Here is a 24,155-nt window from a genome sequence, read left to right as displayed (position 1 = left end):
GGAGGGGAGACATTTGGAGTTATGGCATTTATCTTCCCCACTAACTGTTACATATGATGCTCTGTTTTCACAGGCATAGCTGAATACCTGCCTGCTGATGGGAAGCAGTGAATGGATTCCTTGTATTGCTTTATTTGTGTGCACAGTTTTTGCTCTCCCTAGTAAACTATCTTAGCCTATGAGTTCTCTCCTTTTACTCTCCAGATTGTCTTCCCCATCCCACTGGTGAGGAGCAACTGAGTGGCTATGTGATCAAGTGGTGCTTAGCTGCTTACTGGCATTAACGCACAAAACAAGACATTACAGAAAAGATGAGGTTAAAATACTTCTAATATCAAAAATAACTATGTGATAATGGGAATTCTAAAAAAAAAAAAAACACCTACAAATGTATGCATTAACAAAAGTGTGAATATTAAACGTACATGTATTAGCAAAAGAGAGTTCAGGCAGCAAACACGTTAAGTATCTAACCCCCAAAATTGGTAAGACAAATTCTTCCTCTCCTTCATTTAAATTCAATGCTTACATGTTTACCAGTACTTTCCCAAGATTTATTTTTCTTTTCCTTCGTTCAGTGAACATCGAGTAACATTTAACTAAACATTTACAATTCTCACCTGGAAAGCTAACTAATAGCAACACTTGCAATTTATTACTATATGATTTTTTCTTCCAAAATATATCAAAATTACAATCTGGTTCCTACTTTAAAAAATATATATCTAATTATCCATGAAAAAAGTCTCAAAAATGAGAAAACAGCTAATCTACTTAAGAAGTAACATTGAGTGATGACTTTTAGAGGAAGAAAAACTTGCAGTTTTACACAGTTACTAAAATGTCAAAGGAATACTATATATGGTTACCTGTAAGGCCTGAGTAAATTATAGTCAATCAAAGAAAACAGCAGCCTGAGTAAATGCAATATAAATCCTTAGAATACCATAAAATAAGAAATTAGTGAAGTGCACTAAATTACAAAATATTTCTCATCTGGAATACTAATAGAAAAGTAGGAAAGTCATTACATTTAAAAGAAGAGACAGCTTTAATTATATGAATCTTCAGAAACTGTCATATCAGTAAGCTCATTAGCCACAATGAAAGTTCCTCCTGCTGATCTAAAAGTACTTAAAAAACAGGGTTTGTTATACTTCAAAGCAAAAAGGTATCTTTAATTCATGTACTGTAGCAGTGAATTAAGCCTACTTCTAGTATTACAAAAGTAAAAACTGTAACTTTAGCATGTAATGGGAAAAGAAGGGCAAATTAAATACCCTGAAGTAAACTACAATTGCACAGGTAAAATAAATGTTCTTTGCTGCTTCCCTGTCAAAACTGAATTAAAAAAATTGAAATATATTTTTCTAAAGGAGTAATTAATGTACATATTTTGAATGTTTTCCAATTTAAAGCGTACCATAAACTACATGTTGGCTTCACAACCTTCTCACTGCTTTTAAAGTCTTGCAAGCGATGTTAACAGTTTAATGTACAACACTTAGTGGACACTGTTTAAAGAAATGGAATGAGCAAAAATTTATCTTGTAAAAAGGATAAAAAAAAATTGCTAAACATTTTAATGTTTTAATGTTCACATCAGAAATAACTTGACAGAGAAGTTCTAAGAATGAGCTACTATGAAATATGAAAAGATATAAGGCAGGCTACAAATGGTGTGGCTGATAAAAAGACAGTTGTATCATTAAAGAATTCTAAAAGGGAGAAATTTGTAGAAGACTGTCAACAATGACATGATGGTGGGAGAAACTGAAGATCAAACCTAAAAACAATAAAGAACCAACATGCACAGTATAATTCCATTTTTATACAGCGTGTTCAACTTAAAATTAAGGTGCAAGTGCCATTTGAACAACATTAACAGAAAATCTTTATTTATAATTTAAAGGACACTAGCAAATAATAGCTTTATCCCGCCTATAAAATGTGAAATCAATGTATTTATGGAAATAAATATGCAGATAGGAAATAAAAACAGGTCACAAAAAAAATGCTTGCAATAAAGAGAAGTATACGAAAAAATATTCTTATGAAATTTCACTAATTTATGCTTGGGAATCAGTTTTAAAAATTACTCCAGGGCACAAAGTTCAGTAAAACCATGAAAAGAATGGCATTCCACCACCTCCACAAGACCCTAACCATTGCTAGGACAAATGGCAGAGAACAAGATTTAGAAAACAACACTGAAAGAAAATATGGACAAAATGGTTCACAAAAAGAAAAGATCATTATATGAAGTAAGCCCAGCAAATCATGATGCATTTTTTCACCCAACAGGTTTCACTAACAAAGCAGCATATATGTAAACATAAAAGTCCTAGCAGATGACAGAATAAAAGCCAGGCTGGCTTCTTTCCTTCAGCACTGTCAGCAACCTATAAACCTTAAATGTAACCTTTGGATCCAGCAGTTCTTCAAACTTACTGGAAGTCTAAACTGCAGCCACAATATACAACTCAGGAAGAATTATTCTTGTTAAGTGCCAACTACTGTTTCCTGGCATAGAAGAGTAACTATAAGCCCTATATTCAAATTCTACTCTAATATAACCATAATTTCTTCTGTAAAAAGTGTATTTGGCTAAACGATCACGAAGATAAATGATTTTGGTGACTTCTCCTCTATTGCTCTCCCTAGCAGCCATAATGACTCTTTGTAATATCCACTGTGTTTTCCGTCTCACTGTAGAAGCCACAAGGTGAATTATTCACCATTATTCTTGGCCAACTTGTTAGTCTTCATCAGCCTGTCCATAGGTTACATCAAACCAGGTGTGTCCATTATGTCAGAACCAAAGACTTAAGATTTTTTTTTTTTTTTTAACTGACCTGTTGGTAAGCTCAAGAAGAAATAAGAACTTCATTAAAAATTTACTGTACAAATCTAAGTGCATATTAAATCAACTTGCTTGATAAAAATATACTTCTGCAAAAGCACTAAAAGGTTTTAAAATTACATGAACCATATGTAGTCTTTGGGATCTGCTGGATTTTCCAAAAAGGTAGTGCTGAAGGAGTCTTCAAGACAGAATGGACTTTTACAGGTAGGGAACCCAGCATATAGCAAGACTGTCATACAGTGAAACTGAAATGCAAAATATGTCTCATATAATACACTGAAGTAAACTCAATGTATAAACTTGAAAACAAGGTCATTGATTTTCATCCTACAACATACTCAGTGAGATCAAAGATTCATCAAATCAATACCAGATAGCTAAAAAAAGAACAGAAAACCTGGACTAACTCGTGATTTTACTGACTGGACTTTGAATGGTCATTGTTTATATCTCAGAAGCTTTACAAAAGACAATCAACAGCTTCATAGAGGATGGTTGCCTACACTGAAATACTGGCCAGTAATATGGACCATTTTAGTTATTCTGGCTAATATAATAAATTCAAGCACAATAAAGCCAATAATATATGATTAAGGAAAAATCAGTTGCCAGTTAACAGCAGGTTCTATGAAAATAACACATAATAAATATATATAAAGAAGGAAATCCTATTTTCAGTGCAAACAGTTAGATGAGGGTCTTAAAGCATTTGACAGATATTTAAACATACTTGAACTTCTAAATGGTTATAATCCACTAACCATAATTGGAAACTTTAGGAACCATGATAACAGAAAGCAAACTCAGTGTGAGTGACCACTATCTCGAGTTCTCTCTATCCAGAACAGTTTTTGGAAAGCTGTAGCCTACATCTGGAAGGCTGAATGAGGCACAAGAGCAATAGTGTACAGCGCAATACAGATAAACAGCGATATTCTCTACACTGACATAAACTAGAAAATGATTAACTGAGACAGCCCATCCAATCTTCTTTCTGCAAAAGTATGACAGTGCTGGGGTGGTGTCAGTTTCTAACTCCATGCTTAGTCAGTTTAAATTACTTAGTCTGTGACATAATATGCAGAAGGATCTCTTAATTACTAAATTAAATGTAAAAAATCTGCTGCTGCTTACACTGAGATTCACTACACTCTACATTGCATGATGAAGCAGTAAAAAAGGAAGTCATTTTACAGACTTCCAACGCTACTGTTGCATGAGAAATATACATACAGGGAAGACAAAAGTGTTCAGATTCACAGTTAGAAAAGATTAAATGACAGTATAATAGACTTTCAGAGTTTCTGAACTAAAAGACACTCAGTAATAATGCTGTATAAAAGACTGAAAGATGAAAATGGTTTAAGATCTTTTAATAGAAAAAGACTTTTAAAAGAAATCTGTTTTGGACAATAAGTCTCAAAGATACGTTAGAAGAAATGTAATGGAAAATCCTGTAGTTAATGAGAGGACTGAATGATACACATTATGTTAAACAACACTTGTAGCAGCTCAAAATTGTGATCTATGATTTGAAGAATATTAATGTGTACTTAAAAATGTTAGCATAAAACAAACATCTCACATTAAAAACACACTGCAACGCACTCAGAATCAAAAATTTAAATTACTTATACAAACCTTTACAGGTGAGTTATACAAACCTTTACTAGCTTTATCTAAATGTTGAAAATCCTCAGTAAAATTCAGAACATCCTGATAGCTTTCTTCACACACTTCTACAAGAAAATGGAGCAATGTTGTTTTTTGATCTGCTGACTTCGTGTCTTTCAGCTAGACAGGAAAAAAAAAAAAGTTAAAATGCTGAGAATTAGATTACCTCAATATTTTGATAATTAATACATATTACTAACTGTGAATACAAAAAAAGATAAGAATGAACTGTTGAACTTGAACAGCTCCCAAAGAAAACCCCAAGTAATGGATTTTTTTATTTCCATCCTTGCCAAAAATTCCTAGGAAAAAATATAGAGAAAATTTTTCTCTATATACAATATATATTTTTGAGTTCTGTACTTGGAAACAGTAAACACTTCTCTTTTAAAATATAGTTATTTAAGCAATATAGCAATGTTTGTGAAACTGAAAAGACTTGCAGAAGTGCAAACAAACAAAAATTCAGAACTAAATCAGCAAATTCTAACAATGAATGATGAACACACCCACTCCATTACATGATTTCTTATACATGAGGCTAACCCTAGCCTACTATGATGTATGTGGTGAAAACTACAGTTTCAGCCTGCACCAAGTTCTAGTTGTTCTCAACTCTCAACAAGGGCAAGTGAGTTCACAGACTTGACTGTTCAAAACCTCTGACTTCCAAAATTGTTAAACATTAACTTCTCTGCCCGAATCATTTATACATACAAAATGATTTTAAGTCTGTCCATTTAAAACTTGCATCTATTTGTGTAAAAACACTAACTGACAATAAGTAAACAGTCATACATTTCTGCTGTAGCCATCTCTGCTTACGTGAGACTTTCAAATCCACAGAGATTTTTAGAAACAGAAAATGGCATTATATGTCATTCTAAAATGACATCTCATATCAAAGTGCGTGTTACTTTTAAAAAATACTTCTGCACGAGCTATTCAACAAAAGAAGTACACGTACTTAAGCACATATGAAGTACACACACATCTTAAATGGTTGCCATAATTGCACACAGATTTGTACATCTGACTACCGGGGAAAAAGTCTTTAATACAGTATTAGAACTAGCGCAAAAAATGTAGAAAATCTACATTAGTTTGCTTCAACTTCAAGGTTGTTCCTTAGTTTAGTTACCATGAAAAACAAAAGTTATTAGCAAAGCATAGCGGCATAAGAGTAACTACAGCAACAAGGTTGAAAGAAAGAATGACCTTCCTTTCCAAAGAGAGTTCAAAACCAGACACAGAGCTATATGGGGATTACATCTGAATAAAGAACTGAAAGCAAGATCGATCTCAATTTAAATATACATACATATACATAATATTTGTATTACCACAGGTTTCCCATGATTGTCAATTTTTTGTAAAGAGATTTTTTCCACACTTCTTGTGCTTCCCAATATACTCAGAGATCACTTAAAGTGCACTTGATTGATGTGATGTAAAAACCAGATAAGAGTATATTGTTTGCTTTTCCCATACTGTCAAATTAAATGGAGAATTTTTGATGGTGCTTATCACTGAGGTTGACATTTCATACTTCTCTGTTAAAAGTCAGCATTTTATTTTCAAAGATCAAAATGATACTACTTTAATAAATCTGATGAGATATATGCATCCATAATGTTTACTTTTTCTTTCAGACAAATAGATTAATAATAATGTGAGACAATTTTCAAAATAAACAGAAAACGGAACACACAAAAAACAACAACAGCAAATATTCTAGGGTCATTGCTGTATGCAGTGTTATAAAACAAATTACTTCTACTGTACTGGGATTCTCAGTGATAAATATCTGAACTGTTGGAACATCACACAATTTTTACAATGTGACACTGTTTAAAATGCACGTAATTAGCAAAAGTTAGTTTTAAAAATAAACCAGTGTTATAGACATGCATTTATTCTTAATTTAACAGTATTTAATAAGTTATTATTAGCACACCAATATTATAACTCTCTTCTGAGAATATGCAGCAGACCTATTATAATTATTCATGATATAGGGAGAAGGCAAGATAGGGGATTATCTTTTGCAAAGCAGATATTTTATATAGCTCTCTATGCATAGCTGGAGAAGAGAATGAAGAACAGCAGATAAATCACCTATTCCACAAATATTACAGAAGCCAATAGCTTTGAAGGACAGAAGTGACCGCGAATTTCTCAAGTTCTGTGAACCCCTACTGAAAACTGCATTGCAGTCTACCAAGCAGCCAGCAATTTGCAGATTTCTAGTTTTTGGGCCAGGGAGTATAGGTTTGGGTGGGGTCCTCTTTGAGGTTTTAATAATATGTATATATATATGTGTATATATATATACATATATTTTAACAGTTGAACCAGTTTATTATTCTCAGAACAGAGGAGATTATGTGTTAACCAAGACACAACACATAATTCAGAAAAATCCAAAGAATTTCACATACATTCTTTTACCTCTGTATTTCCAGACAAAGTGATCTAAGACACAGTTTCATAACCAGTGAAGGCTTGGCACTCACGGACTTCCTAAATGAGGCCACAATTGGATGAGGTGAATTAGGAATTGGTGACTAGAACCCTGATAAACATTGGACTGGATAGTCCAGGGTTAACTCTAAAACCCAGCTGTTCAACAGTGAGGCTAACTAAATAGGCACAATGAAGCAAGCAAGACAAATTGTGATAGAAATTGGATCTTGAATTCTTTATCAAATGTGCTGATATTTTGGAATATCGCCATGTATCATGAAGGAAGAAAGCTCTTGATGATGAGCTGAACACCTGGTAGTATTGTAGTATTTCAGGATTTGTCTTGGATGATGCTACAATATAGCATTCTCAGGTGACACTGGTAGTATTACTTCGCTGAAAGAGGTCAGATGGTAAATGCAGACTCACAATGATTCTCTTTCTGGAAATGTCACCTTTCAGAACAGCAAGTCTTCAACTATATCCAATGGGAAAGATCTGAAATCCTACAGATTATCTCTATAGCGGTCATAGTCCCTGCTCTGCCTGTGCCATCAGAACCTGTAATAGCTGGTCTTTCTTTATTAAGTCATCTTCAACTATATTGACGAGGCACTACCCTCCAACGCTCCAAATAAGTTTTTAAACAGTGTGGTCTGGCATTTACAAACTAGTGATGTCAAATCAAATATATATTAAATCTTTGTCATTTGAACTTTACTTTTGTACTTACAGATTCCTTACATAAATGAAATATATTGAATACCATCATATAAGCTTATGCATAATTAATGAAGTGCTGAAAGGCACAAAACAGACGTTTCTAATCATATGACATGATACAATGACAAGGTTCTGCTGTTCTAAGCATTCTGATCATGAGGAGCAAATTACCTTTTTCTGTAATAGCTTAAAGCTTTCTATCAACATCACCCAGTATATAAATATATTATATAAACACTTAACGAGTATTTTTTCTGTGCAGGTTCGATGCCTACTGAGTCCCTTTCAACCTGAATTATTCCAGGTTTCTAAGAAACCCACATGCAGTTACCAACTAGTTAACTAAATACTGTAATCAAATTATTATTTATTTCAGCTTTTAATTTGGCCTCATAGGGATTCGTTGAGAATCACTAGTATACCTGGATTTCAAAAGCTTTCCACAATCTCGTTCACTATCAACTTTTTAACCATCTTTGCAGCTACAAAGCTTTCTTAAATCTTTAACCAAGCTTCTTTTGCTACCAGCAAAGCCAATTATTCCATCACTACCTTAACTACATAGCAACCAAATGTTCAGATGCCTTCTTTATAATAAATTAATAACAAAAGGACACTTGCGTCCTCCTCACGTTACTCTTTCCTTTCTAAATTAAATATACCTACATTTGATTTTTTTCTACATTTAGTAGTATTACTTGTTACTATCCCCTAGATTCTTGCTAGTCAGTCTATACATTTTCTACAGTAATACAGTAAAGACTTCATCAAAACATATCTGTATCAAGAAATTTGTAGACAATTGCCTTCTTTATAATACACAGAAGGTCCACTAAAACAGATTTTTCTCCCCTCCAACAGAATGTCATAGCCTCCTATAAAGCTAAATAACCCAGAAGCTTGCAAATCTAACAAACTATTTGTCAAATATATTTTATACTAGAGCACTGTAAGGGTAAACCAGGACCTAAAGCCCATTTTCTGGAATTCTGTATAGCCATTCATTCCTTACTTTCGTTATCTGTGCACATCAGTTCGCTTTCCTACATGGAGTAGTTCAAACACAATTTTCATCTTCCACATCTTAAATTATTTCTCTGAGATCATTTTTGAATCCTGATCTGCAAAGTGCTTGTAACAACTATCTTCATACTATTTTCATAAGTATATTTCTCTCTCTTCTTTTAAGTTATGATGTGCATTAAAAATACAGAGAATATAATTGGACCTAGGATAGATTCTCATAAAGATCATACCTAAGAAGTAAATGCACCTAATTGGAGAGAGAACCTTTAGTATCTGCCTTTTAAATACATTTCTCAACAAATTGTACTTTTAACTCAATAATTTCATCTATGCTGTATTTTAGGTGGCTGATGAATGCTTAAATGTTTACTTTAGACTAGGGAAGGAATATAACTTATTCTCTATGAATATTCAAGATACAGGTATTGCACCGAACACTTAAGAACCATAATGAAAGAATTCTGAAACATGGCAGAGTCAGGCTGATTAAAGAATGTGTTAGTTAACATAAAGGTAATGCATTTTCTCCATCGTGTAGAAAGACAAAGAAGCTGAGAGAAGATAAAAAGTACATAATAGCTTCCAAATAATTTCATTTTTATGAAAATTATTACATACACTCTCTGTTCAGATTTTGCTGTGACCAGAGGGCACAGGGAAAGAAAACAAAAAAAAAAAAAGTAAGTAGAAGGCAATTAGGCTTAGAATTGTTTGTAAATTAATACTCAGGGAAGTACAGATGTCTTCTTGCATATATGTTAAATTTTCACTCTTTCAACTTCTATATAAGAAACATAGGGAAAACATAGGAAACTGATGAAACTGAGCAACAACAAAAGGAAATCAGATAAGGAAAAAATTATGTAAAAGAAAACATAACTATCAAAAAAATATACATATGACAGATTTAGAAGTGTTCAGACATGTAAGGCTACAATGCTACCAATATCACATTGATATGGTCCTTCCATAACCTTATTTATTTATTGTTTTATGATTATTATTTCCTCAGTATGGAATCTTCTAAAAGTTTAAATGCAATCCAGTCTCAAGATGAGTGTACACAGATAAACTCTGTATTGTTCAAATCATCAACTAATGTTAAGAATTATGAAGAAAAAAAAATGAAAACAAAGAATCAACTGTAGGGAAAACATCAAAACAAGGTATTTAAGTAGTGCAATAAAAACAAATGAAGAAGTGAATGCAATACTCAACCTGGACATTTCAAAACTCACTTTACATAGGGAGCTGAGATTATATCCAAAGGTCTGTGCATTCCGAGAACCTGCATTCATGTAGTTTCCCATTAATAATACTAGTTCCAGCAGCTTGCTAAAGCTTTTACTCTTTTTTATCTCTTCACAGGCAGCACTGACAGCCATGATGTCAGGTTTGATGTTGTTCACCTGCTCTTCAAACTGGAGCTTAAAAAGAATAGCACTGAGCCGTGGCCGTAGTCTCTTCACGTTGCTCATCTGATTGAAAAGAAAATAGGAGATTTCCTTTAAAATTCATGCTACAGTTTGGCACTGTACAAATGCATACAATCTGAAATGATTTATTGGTGTGACAGGCTTGAAGAAGCAATATATCTGCTATAACTGATAGCAAATGAACGAATGAATGAGAGACACTTGGGTAAGCAACTGAAATCCCATCTTGTGGTTAATGTGAACTGCCCCCATCCTTTCCCAATAACTAGTATGTGTAAGCAATAAACGATAAAGTGTCATCATATATCACATCTGTCAACTCATATACCAAATCCTATAAAACTAATCCAAGTTTATGACCCAGTAGTTGCAAAGTAATAAAAGTAGTTCACAAATTCTGTATAACTCAGGATGTACCCAAACAAGGCAAATCTCATTTTCTGGTGCAAATATTTAAAAGCTGATTTCAATAACAGCTTACTCTAAACTTGCAGAAAAATAACAGTTTTGAAAAATCGAAGCTATAAAACACTAATAAAACATGCATTATTATGTGCCAGTATTCATATCCCACTATAGCCCTGGACCTTATACAGTTAATTAGGTAAAGCAGAAGAATGCTCCTAGGAAAACAGTAACTCCTGTAGATCATATGCAAAAGACTTGACTTTCTCTACGCTTTTCTGGTCAGGCATTTTCAACAGAAGTTTCAGTCTTCCCATATGACTTAGGTCCCTGAATTCCCACCCCAGAGATACTATGAACGTTAGTTCCTACATCTAAACAAGACTGCAAATTGTATTATTTCTTTAAATCAAGGAACACGGAATGCATTCAGTAAATTAACTTCCTCCATCTCCCAAGCCTACAGAATACTACTTATCCATCCAACTCTATCATAGAAATATTTTTAAGGCCATAGAGTGGCCTTAAAAACTTGCCTTTACATTGGAAAAATCCCCCTCCAAACCACAGTAATATCTAAGGATTTATGGAACATTTTTCAACCCATACGTAGTATACCAATGTGAAAATAGCTGTCAGTACAACATTCACAAGTTATTTGGTGCTGATCATCCCACAGTAGAGTCAGTGAAAAGCATAATGGATAATACTCTTTATCCATCTCAGTGTCAAGTCAAAACAAACACAAATCTAAGCTATCCTAAGCTGATACTGAGGACTGTCTAATCCAATGAATGTGACATTGAAGCAAAAGAGACTGTAATTTACAGCCCATTCTATTGGTTTCTCTGTGACAGTAGTACTAAAAATCAGGTAGAGTTAGTATTTTATGCTACTAGAGCCATGCCTGCAATGCCTGTCTGGCAATGCAACCACCTGATCATGGTTCTATTGAAGTAAACATAAACATTTGCATTTTGGTTCAGACAAGAAATTTTGAAGTAAAATAAGGAATCTTTTCCAGTATCCACACTTCTGTTTACATCACAGAGCAAAGCACATGAACAGGGCATCTTTCAGATAAAACTAAACTGAAAAGCAGCTTCCAGAGCACACAGTATACTCCAGCCAATACTGAGCTTTAGTTTACAGACCATCTCTGGCCTGGTGCCATAGTAAAAAGACAAAAATATATATAGTCTGGATGTTAGCTCAGTATCAACTGTAGGCAGATACTGTGTACTTATCGTCAACTAAGTAGCATCCAATAGGGTGGTAAATTTATTACTGAACAATTATTAAGCAAGGATAACAGGACTTGAAGTTACACTGGAAATTTCAGAATGGAATAGAGATGGAAATACCTAACACCCAACTAAAATTAACGTAGTACTTTTACACCTTCACACATAATTTGTGTGTCACGAGGTATGTGTCACGAAGTTATTCTCCCAGGCCAATCAGGAAAAATCAGTATTATCTCATTTATCTGAAACAATTTACTTACTAGTACAAAACAAGTGCAAAGCTACTTATCATATCTGAATTGTAACTTTTGTTTTCAGATCAGACAGGAGAAATTTGAGACTAGACTCAAAAAACATCAATCTGCTCAAAAATTATCCAGAATTTTAGTATTTTTCCCTACTCAGGATGCAGCAGAGATGACCATTAATATCAAACCAGAGGAACTACAGAATAAAGCTGCAATGATTTTAAATGGTACCAAACTAAAGGTATTAGAGAACAGCAGATGATGCATGATTTATTTACTCATGGCTTCTCAGACAGGCAGGTTCCTGAAACTGAAATAATCAGATACTTTACATCACAAAGATGTGTTGCACAAACGTGAACAAACACAGATGCATGAAACATGCAAAGTTTTCATCAGAATGAGGTTAATAGATCTAGTTCTGTACGTGTCTTAACGATGGAAGCAGAAATGCATAATAAATTCTAAAGAACGAACAGAAACAGGCATATACCAGAAACACAACTGAAGTGCCATTTGGCTATTATTATTATCATTATTATCAACACTTTGAAATTCATGTTCATGTAAAATGCATGCCTTTGGTACTGTTTGTTTACCTGTTTGCTAAGTCAATAATTAGGAAGAGAGGAGATGGGGAGTTCCTTTATCAGTTTACGGCTTTCTTTGTGAAATGTTGTCTACACATGTATTCAAACAGTGAAATACATACACCTTATCACAAAAGATGCTAAAAATTTACTTCTGGTAATGTTGAGAGGCTTACATTCATGTCCTGATTTTTTCTTATACTTAACATATACTACCTATGTACCTTATGTACCTAAAGCAGAATCTTGAAATCAGACAATAAAATAACTAAAGAGGGATGTTGAGGTAGAAAGTTAAAAGACAAGTGGACAACACGTAAGAGAACTCACTGTAGGGGTAATGAATTATTCAATTTTCAAGTAATAGTCTACAAGACTATTATCACTATGCATTAGCCCAAATGGGAATTGACAGCTGATTTGAGCTACCTAGCTGTAGCTCCCTGAGTTCTTTATGCGACAGCAAAGAGAGGCTTTTCTCTCAATTACAGCATAATTCAAAAAGCACCTGCAACAGTGTGCCATCTGGTAAGCGTGTACCTTCACTGTCTGCTTTGTTGATGTCAAGTAAAGGAACATGTCTCAGAAGTCACACTGACATTACATTTTCATCACTGAATGTGATTTGTTCTTAACCCAAGCTTGTAGAGAAAAACACTGCAAGGGTTCCAGTTTCACAATATCATTTCCTTAAAGGATCAACAGTCCTGAAGTTGTCAGAGCATCTGAAAGCGTTCCCATTGAAAAAGTAAAATACCACGTACAGCCAGTATGACTAAAACGTAAGATGGAAGGATATCCTCAATGGAAAACATAGTTGCCATCACTGTAGCACTGGTGAACTCTACAGAGCACAGAGGTAAGAAGTGTGAATTTTTAACACTTTAAATTCAGGCACTCAAAAGCAGAAAAATATATCAAGGAAGGAAAAACTGAGACCTTAAAAGGCCTATTATCCACTTTTTAGAGAAGAAAAAAAGAACACCCTGCTCAATTTGAAAAAGGTAGTCAATGCGTCTGGTATCTTTGTGAAGACAGAGCATTCTGGAATAGACCAAACATTTTTTCAGCATATGGAAAGTTAACAACATAATGGAACAGCATTTTTTTTGAGATTTTTTTTATGGCTATGTGGAAATAGCACATCTTCCTTCAGCTTTGACACACTTTTTTCCCAAATAAATAATACTTAGCAGCTTAAAATTACTTACAATAAACCAGAAAATCTCCGTATTTACGTGTTATGTGTACAAGCAACCATTTGAGTTGATGACTTTTCAGCCATTCTTGCATTGATAGAGGGCACATCCTGCTGCTCCATTTCCCTAGCTTGAATTATAAACACCTTGAGTTTGCACCACTGTCTCGGTTGCTTCCAAACCCAATATTTTCTTAGAGGATATCCACAGCAGAAGAGAAAGGAGCATACTGTGTATGACACAGGGACAACACTTATCAATTACCTCCTAGCTACACATGGATGGCCTTCTCGTGTCTTGAGGATGACAGTGCACTGATGCACTGTGCAGAAAATGCCTGGTACTGTTTTTGATGGCATTACATTCAAAAAAGATGAACCAGCCTGCGGATCTCCGAAGAGAGGACCCTCCTTTTGAATGCTCCAGAGGTCACCTGTCCTACAAAATAAAACCAAATCGCCAATAGGGGCTATAACAGCTCTCGAAACAAGCTGACATAACAGACTGCTATACACTGCAATAGGCTTCCTGCTGAAATTCACAGATAGGTATGTTCCACTCTGAGAATAAATGTTTTTTTTTGTGTGTGTGTGTTTTTTTTTTTGTGTGTGTTTTTTGTTTGTTTGTTTTTGTTTTTAATTGTTTTTTATCCTATCTGAAAATACAGTTAGCACACATCCATTATCCAGGTTAAAAAAGAGTTGTTGTTCAACCTGGACACACAAAGGTTTTTTTGTTTGCTTGTAGGCTGAGGCAGGTAGATGGAAACTATCAAACACACAGATTTACTGACATCTTGATCAGACTGGGACACAGACAGCTTTTGTTTCTCAGAGTTAAGACAACACTATCTTCCTAAAAAGGTATCATCTATGAATAAGAGGGTCTAAATCTCCAAAATTCTCCTATCTGTAGCAGATGTAACAGCCGTCAGAAAAGCTATTTTCATTAAAAGGTACATATGGAGCAGATGCAACCAGACTGAAAAGGTTTCCTCATGGGAAACCAAGTCAGAGTTTGACATAGGAAAAGTCCTCTACAAAACCTCTAATTCAGCCAGATGGCAAAAATAAATAAATTTACAGCAGAAGTCAAGGGCACAAGTCATTGAGAAATTTAAACAAGAATAATACAATATCAAACCACACGAAGAGTCTCTAAAAGTAAGAGAGATCTGGCTGTATTCTAGATGGAAAAATCTTATCAGCTTAGTTCTAAAGGAGTCCTTCATTTGCTTTCTGGCTGCTACCAGAAACCCACATCCTAATGCTATTACTTTGAGTGTCCCAACATACAGGCTATGAAGATATAGGTAGAAGATCAAAGTCTGTGTGGGAATGTCTAAAAGTGATGACAGCAGGCTTAGTATTTTCCACCAGGTTGAACCACCATACTTACTCCCAACTAAAAAGTAGAATTTGACAATACGTAATTATTTGAGCAGTATACAGTGATAACAGACATCATCAGCAGCTGATTATGTCTTTGATGTGATAGACATGACACGTTTCAGAAAAAGCGCAGATCACTAACACATTCATATTTAGAATAGTCTTCTGTACTGACCCAACAAGGCATCTAAGTTAATTTCCTAATCAGGAAGATACGTGTCTATGATGATGACAGTAGTGGAAAGGAAACAGCATTCTGCTGTAGATCTTCTGTAGTCTTGTCAACAGAGAATTCAGAAATTTTTTCCATATAGTTACTTGGTGCATTTGGAACCACAGGCAATCCATGGCAAAAACTGTCTGACATGAAACATCACATAAGTGAATGCTGTTGGAAAGATGTTCATATATCTTGAAAAATGTTCCCCACTTCTACAAAATGATAACAGAGAGGGTAAGTACTAAAGGATTTGGGGTCCATAGGAGCTCCTTTGAGCTCTACAGTCAGAAGCTAGAATAAGTGCATATTTGTTTCAAGCTCCAGAAATCTAAGATGCTGACTAGCCTCAAGATTCTTTTAGCACAGCTGCCCTACACTTTACAGTCCTTCGGATGCATCAACTTAACGTAAATGACTAACTTCCCAAACAATACTTGAGGTTGTTGAGAGATCATGGATTGATCAAGGTCCTTACTCAGAAGAGTTTTTCTTAAGATATTCAAATCCCCACATGAAAATTATCTTCAAAAGGATTGTTGATATTTTTAGTGAAGCCAAAATATTGTTCTAGCCTGTGTTACCAACCCAAACTCAAATTTTCTGAAAGCCCAACAAAGCTCCATTCTTATCTGGCACCAAGGTTTAGGTGCTTTAAGTCTTCTGTGCTGATAAAATGGGGAACAGCCTCTACAGTAAGACATCAACTATCAAAACTATTATTGTGGGAAGAGACTTTGAACAGAGACAGGAAGGATATGCTGGGAAGTAGTAAGGAATGCTTTAACCAATACAAGTGGCAAAGGCCACCTATGTGGCATGTTTCCAAACTGAGTGGAAATTGTGCAGTCTACTCCTAAGACTAAGAGAGTGAAAATACAAGTCATAAGGAAGTTTGTCTTTCCCTGAGTACCCTTAATCTTGAAGCAGTACCTTTCAAGACACAAGTGAAGAAATTCTGCTTTGGGTATATCTCTTCTTGATTCTCTTTCATGATCACTGAAGGCATGGAAATAAAAAGGAGAAAAACAGATAGTAGAATCCACACTAAATTTAGCTGCCCCATGCAAGTCTTCTTTCAGGTGTAAAGAAATTGCTATTAATCTTAGAATCTTTAAGGAAAAGCTACCTCAGATTTAATTTCAACTGTAATTTGCATTTCTTGGTCAAGTCAAAATGTCTAAGCTCAGAATCACTTGTTTGTTTTTTCTTTTTTTTTCCTGGAGACCCAAGATTCTAGTCAAATATTAAGAAATCTTACATAAAAAATTGCTCTGTTTGATTTTAGGAAACTGCAAGCCAAAGTGTGAATACTGCCAAACTACTGCAATATACTCCACAAAGTTGTTGCTATATGGGTAAAAGAAAATCCAAACAGTCTACCAACAGGTGATAGTTTTGCAGTTACATTGAGTCATAATGAGACACATCTGACAAAGCTTCTTAAGTGAAAACAATATGGCACCAATTTTCATCAGTAATGCCGTGTGAACTGCACTGAGTTTTTACAGAGATTGCATCAAAGCAGATTCAAGACAAGCTCAAGACGTTTAGAGGAATCTGCAATGTGAATCACTGATTGGCTGGAGGCAAAAGATGAAAACTCTCAGACATGCAACCTCATTGCTAGGAAGTTGTAGTGAGACCTCCAGGGAGAAAACTAAAAAAGAGAGAGCCTACGTCCATGCCAGAAGAAAAAAACACCACTGCCTGCCATCTGAAGAAACAAGACAATTGTTTTTAATCCATTCCTTAGATTTTGTTTTTTGAACTAGAATCATGCAAAACTGTTTCATCACAACTGAACAAGGATAAGAGTGAGACCTACTGGTACCAAATCTTTTACAGATGTTGATTCAGAGTAATCGTCTTGCAGTGATGCATCTGAAGTAATATAATCTAATCCATAGAAATACTCACTCTTGTCAATCGCAAACTGACAAATTAGTTCAGATCATTTTCAGAAGATATTTCTGGAGCTTGGTTCTCCACCCTGTTCAGGTTTAAAGTTTGAAAGACATCAACATTGTAAGAGTTAAGGATGTTTCCCCTCTGAACAACTTAAGTAACTTGACTGTTATTTGGCATAAATATATTTTTATACACCTCACTACTTTAGGATCTTAAATAAACTGAAATGGTGCTATTTATGGCACTAGGTACGGCTGTGCCCAAGCATCAAGTATTAGGAACACCTCTTCAGGTATAGTAAGGTATTCCCCAGATACCAGTGGAAGACATTAACACATTCTGAGTTATCCTTAGTGTGAACATACAGGTGAAATCACCAGCTGAATATGGAATTGATCATTTTAAGTGTTTGCTGAATTATTTAAGACAAACTAGCCTTCATCAGGCCTCACTCTAATCTTCAATTTACTCTAGTGAAATCTTCTCTTTTGGTATGAACTCATTAAAAACACATCCATCAGCGAACAAGCTGTGAAGCCACATGAGGATAGCTTGCCAAATTCTATTCAGGTTAGCTGTCATGTTCCTCACAAGGTCCAGATATTAATTATTTCTGAAACAATATTTCATAATTCCCTCAATTTTATCTTTGAGTAAATAAAAGTGATCAAGATTGTTTCTTTTTCTCACTCCCAAACTATATGTGAACATATTTTCAAATATCTTAAGTTTTAAGATAAACTTTAGTAGGAGCTATCACACATGGTACTTGAGACACTATCCTAAAGCATGCAATTGCTAATAATAGTTACCTACACCTAAGGTCAAAGGTCCACTAAAAGTATCCTAACAAGTATTAGCAATTTTTTTGCATCAAATTTGTTTATAAATAATGTCAAAATTATGATTTTTGAAATGGAATTACATTTATGGATTTAAAACCATAGTAATAAATCAAATTTCTCCAGGACTATTTTCTGTCACTAAGGATCACAGGCACTGAAGAGTTCACATGCCTGCTGCTAGATTCAGCTCCCTGCACACCGCAGAACCAGATGAGAACTACCACTGCGGACAGTTTGTGGTGCAACAAGTTGCTAATGTAAGTTGGCACAGATAATCCTTAAGCCTTAGCATTGTTCCGTGGGCAAGAGAGTGGGGAGAAGTTGATGTGCGCCACTGGGGAGCTGACAGGGAGCTATCATTACAGAACATTTTTAGCTGGAGCAACAAGAAAGCTTAACTTACCATGACAACCTACAACTCTTTAGAGAGTCAATTATATTTTGAGTATTCTGGTAGTCATGTATATAAACTGAATCCCAAAACAACCTAGGGATGGTGAGAGCAACAATCTGGAGCCACATGACACGGGACCAAACATTGTCGTGTCCTTCTGCACTTCCAGAAGTGCTCAGAGATGCCAGGCCCGAGAGGTGTAGACACGCCTGCAAGACACTCAGGTTATCAATGGTTGGAACCAACATGCTTGTACCCAACTTCCCTTTGATGTACTGCTCTGTCCCCCCTGTGATGAAAGCAGAAAGATCTGCTTTGTAATCATTAAAACTTGTCTTAATAAACCAATCTGCCTCTCTCTTACCAATTTAAGTCTTCAATTATCTAACTGGATACTCAGATCATAAGATCTGGCTCATGCTCACTCCCAGACTGTGCCCAGGAATTGTTTGGGAACATGTAATTCTGTACAGGCCAACAGGATGACTATTCTATGCCTACAGTTAACGTCTATTCTACCAAATTAGCACTACAGACAATCAAGGTTCAATGTTCAAAAGAATTCTCTGGTGTTGTTCAGTTGATTACTATAGTCAAAGCCTTAAAACGTCAGCTAGTAATTTATCATCCCCACAACTGCTAAAAACAGCCTTCTGAAGCATCTTGTATCCCACTGTTTTCAGAACACTGAATAATATTCAAAACCAATACAAAAACTGATGAGAACTGAATGTGGGTTTGGTCACTATTATTCCCTGAATGATTTTAGTACAAAAAAAGGAAAGACCACCAAGGACATTAAGGACTGCATATTCAAAACAACACATAGATCAATAAAAGGAATAAAGGAGTTCATGACCTCATAAAAAACTGTAAAAGCTAGATGGATTCTCTGAATCATCACCATCAACAAGCTATTTTAATCAACCATTATTTTTCTTCCTCTCAAATAAAAACATATTACAGAGTAAGAAAAAAAAAAAAACACAACATCCATCCAACATTTGCCTCAAGTATTTTCAGCATAAATCTGCAATGCAGATAAATTCAGTAAATCTTTCTTACCAACTCTTTACATTAATCCACTATAAAACAAAAAAAGTTACCCATTTAAGCTGAGTTTTCAGATGGCTTGCTTGGTAAAGGGAGAGATCAGATAATCATGCTATGAGCTAGGCTATAACTGAGATTTGTCATATATCCTAGGTGCAAAGTGTTGATTTTCATTAGAAAGGCATTCCTAAAACAAGTATTTAAGTAGTATTATCCCACTAATTGCAATGCTTATATGCCAGAATCTATACAAAGCAGTACTGTGTTTGCACATTTTAGTCAATAAATATACAAAATAAGCAGGGAGACAACCTTTGGAGGTCACTCACTGCATTCAGCCTTCCTATGGGAGAATCAGCTTTGCCAACAGAATACGTATTAGCTTGTCTGCTCAAAGAGATGGCTGACTACAAAGACTCCATAATCTCTCTAGTTATATTGTCTTAATTATTACCACTATTAGAAAAATCCTCCTGTTTGTTGTCTAACCTGTGTAACTTTTGTCAAAAATGTAAACCTATTATATACTTCCATAACAACCATCAGTATTCAGGACATATAATTCCATTTCTTTTTCCATGTTTCCTACACATATTTCAAGAGAACACCCTGCCTTGGGTTTCAAGTTTAAAAACTTAAGCAATATTTCTTCATATTGCTCATTTCTACAACAAAGAGGTGTCATTAGTCACCTCTGAAGTCCAAGTCCATGTTTGGATTCACACCTCTATAACTAATGTACAAAACACCCCCAAACTGGCTGTAATACTTTAACTGAGTATGCTTCAGCAGTGGTGAACAGAGGGAAATTCACAACTTTATAGGCCATACTCCTGCTTTTACAGTTCAGTTTTAGGTATGCCTACTGGTTGCAATGAGGACAGAACTGAATCATGTTCTGATCCATTACAATCCATTATTCTTTATTAGAACTGCACCCATAACTATACATTTTAACTTTACAACCACTGCAATCAAATTTTGAGTCACTGATGTTCCTAAAATATCTTTCATTGCCATTAAGCAACTTATACTTGTCAAAAACTCAATGGGAAGGCGGTTCCCAGCAAAAACATTAAGTTATTCAAGGGTCAGTCACAAAAAAGCAACATAACAAGAGGATAGTTATTGTAATCAAGATTATGATGCGCTGTGCCTAAATATGAAGCTCAAAGTTAACTTTGACGACTGGGAATGCAGCACTGCTGTGAAGCAAGAAGAAGAAAAAAACAACCACCACAACCCTTCCCTATCTAAAACAAGCAATTTGAGGGTGTGGAAGGCTGGCTTCCAACACAAAGACAGTTTACTGCATACTCACTCCATCCTCCAAAAGTCTACTGTTTGAAGTGTAAATTATGCCAATATATCCAAAATGCTTAAATTTATATTTATCCTTCCTTCATTCTTCCAAACATGATATTTACTTCATAATAATAATATTTAAAAAAAAAAAAAAAGGAGTTGTCAGTGCACTTTTTCAAGTGCACATTCGTTACTGAACAAATTTGTAGAAGTGAGTAAAAAGAGTTCAACAACACCTTTTTTTCAGTGCCATTTCCTGTGTACAGGATAGACATTCACCAAAGCTCCTGTACTCTGGCTACATAATAATGCCAATGTTAATTCCTCCTATTGCGTAGTTCTTTAACAGAAATATTGAGGTTGGTACAAAAAGAAACGCGCACATGTAAGCAGCAGAAAACAGAAGCACAAAAATATCAATAGAACAACCTGCACTTGTTCTCAGTACACCATTCCCAGCCGTAAAACTGAGGAATTATTTTTTTTTCATGTTACAACCAGAAGACCTACACTCCAATATGACCACAACATAGATGAGTTATCAGAAGACCCTGCATAGTAGCACCTAGGGAATAGCAACAGGGCTGCATAATATCACATAAATTACTCCTTTTCTTACTAGCTGCTGTGGTTTAACCTGGCAAGCAGCTAAGCACCACACGGCCTTTCACTCACACACATTCCTCCTCCCATGTGGGATGGGGGAGAGAATTTATGGAAAAAAAAAAAAAAAAAAAAAAAAAAAAAGAAAATATGCTTATTGGCTGAGACAAAGACAGTTTAATAGGACAGAAAAGGAATGGAAGATAATGATAAAAGAAAATACAAAGCAAGTGATGCACAATGGAAATGCCTACCCCCTAACAACCAATGCCCAGCCAGACCCTGAGCAGCAGACCCCCCACACACCCTGGCCAGCCACCATTAATTGTTTAGCATGACATCACATGGTATGAAATACCCCTTTGGCCATTTGGGGTCAGCTGTCCTGGTTCTGACCCCTCCCAGCTTCTTGTGCATCCCCTGCTTACCCGCTGGCAGGGCAGCATGAGGAGCTGAAAAGTCCTTGGCTCAGTGTAAGCACTGCTCTGCAACAGCTACAACATCGGTGTGTTATCAGCAACATTCTCATCCTAAATCCAAAACACAGTACCATACCAGCTACTAGGAAGAAAATTAACTCCATCCAAGCTGAAACCAGGACACTAGCCTACCAACCAACTCTAAATATGTATTTTAAACACAGGGGAAGAACCCAGGACGTGGGAAGCAGCATGGCCTAAGATTTACCGAAGTAGAAGTTAGGAGACTCTGAGATAAAGACGGCTTCATAACAACTGACAACATATAGCAAAGCATATAAAAGAGCTATCCTAAAACTAGCTTGCTGTCACCTATCAAGAACAAGCTCAGAGACGTAACAAGGTGTCAAGGAAGTCCCTTGACCTCTGTGCTGCACATTAGCAATCCTGGCCAGACTGCTTGGACGCACACATAATAGACGAGTAAGGGTATAAAAGTACAAGAGAATTCAATCTCTATGAGACTGAACAGGTGAAAAAGTCAGTTTACATCAATATTTTGTAAATAAAAGTCATTTTCTCTTTCTGTTAGATTCTGCACTGAGAGCTTTTTTTTCTAGGTTCATTTTTCCATGTAGGTCTGAAATGACCAAGTTTTAGGTTATTATAAACCTTTGTTTTGTATTTCTTCTTCAACTTAGGAAAAGTTCAGAAAGCTTACTTCAAACAAGCAAGCAATAAGATGCCCTTATCAGCTGCTTCAAGACCCTTGCAATTTTAATATCTCAAGGTGAAAAAAAAAATGAAAAAACAACCTCAGACTCAGATCTAATTAATACAAATGAACAATAATAGAAGATAATCTTTAGTGCTTGAATATTTTAAATTCAAAAACCATTGAACAAATGTTGACTCACACATATCTATTATAGCTTTATTAAAAACAATTATAATGAACAATGGCTTATATTTCAACTCTCCAGCAGTCCCTCAAATAAGCACATATTTCTTTTCTCACACTATTTCTTAAAGGGCTCTAACCTTGCTTGCCTGAAATTAATACTGCTGCATTACTGGATCACTTTTTAAATTATGCTGTATTTGAGCCATTACTTCTTTTTGTTCTTATTTTCAAGAAGTCCTATGCAACTGTTAGAATTAGACCATGACTTCACATTAAATTACAAATATAATGTGTCATTAAAAAGGTTTATAAGGGTTCTTGATAAATAAACTCCTCTACAACTCATGTTTCCCAATAATGCAGCTGAGCTAGCAACTTTTAGTTTTCACTTGCTTCAAAATACCTTTATTTTTCTTTTATTTAGTAATCCCCAAGTTCTTTTCTTATGAAGTTTAACTACATCTCCATGGTCCAAATCCCATTATTTTACCTGTTCTTTATACGTAAATTACCCATGGGGTGTTTCTCATTTTGAATTTTCCTTAAGAGAATATCTTAAGGAAATTATCAAATATTATTTTTTTCTGAAGCTGTTAGCATCTTGACTTGGTAGCAAGCTTGAAGCTTTAGAAGACCTAAGCAAGAGAAAACAACACGAGACGGTCTTCAAGTCAACACTGGAGTCGTCTAGAACACTGTAACTGTCTGGAGCACACAGAAAAACCATACTGAAATGGAGCAATAGCAGCATGGAAGGCCCCTGCTGCTCCCAGGAAGTGACACTATCCCCTTAGAGTTATACTGGGGGCTGGTGGGAGGGGAACACAACCACACAGGCAGTTAAAACAGCTGTGCTTACTGGTTTCTGTCTTAGCTATAACTGGACACATGTTGTATGGTCATCAATGTTCAGGACAGATATGGTGCCATGCTATCCAGACAAAATTACTGAAGTCAAAAGGTAGCTGAAACTCAACATGACCATAGAATAGCTACAACAGGGGGTAGATATAATTATGTGCAAGTATGAGAAACTCTTCAACTGCTGCCAGGAAACTGTCCAGTATTTCATGGTACTATGAGAAAAAACAGAAGGAAGCTGTCAGGGGTTTTGTAAAAGGATGCAACAACAAGGCTAATAAATACACTCCAAGCTAGTAGTCTTTGGCCTTTGGAAGAAGCACTTGAAGGTTTCGTATACTGACAAGACCCAGTCTTTCTACAATGCAGTTT

The 24,155-nt window shown here is 35.3% G+C and overlaps 1 protein-coding gene across 1 annotated transcript in view; it reads right to left on the bottom strand.

The window, feature by feature from the left end:
* DIAPH3 (diaphanous related formin 3) overlaps positions 1–24,155 on the bottom strand; it is a 234,576-nt gene that overhangs the window by 97,696 nt on the left and 112,725 nt on the right. Inside the window, exons 22-23 of the mRNA XM_032208227.1 lie at positions 9,994–10,233; positions 4,531–4,660 (exon numbers count right to left, since the gene is read on the bottom strand). Coding sequence (XP_032064118.1) covers positions 4,531–4,660; positions 9,994–10,233 — 370 coding nt within the window. The remainder of the gene's footprint in view (positions 1–4,530; positions 4,661–9,993; positions 10,234–24,155) is intronic.

Source organism: Aythya fuligula, chromosome 1 (genome assembly GCF_009819795.1).
Source record: "Aythya fuligula isolate bAytFul2 chromosome 1, bAytFul2.pri, whole genome shotgun sequence".
Classification (NCBI taxonomy): domain Eukaryota; kingdom Metazoa; phylum Chordata; class Aves; order Anseriformes; family Anatidae; genus Aythya; species Aythya fuligula.
Note: the sequence above shows the minus strand (reverse complement) of the source record. Positions and strands in the feature narration are given on the sequence as shown.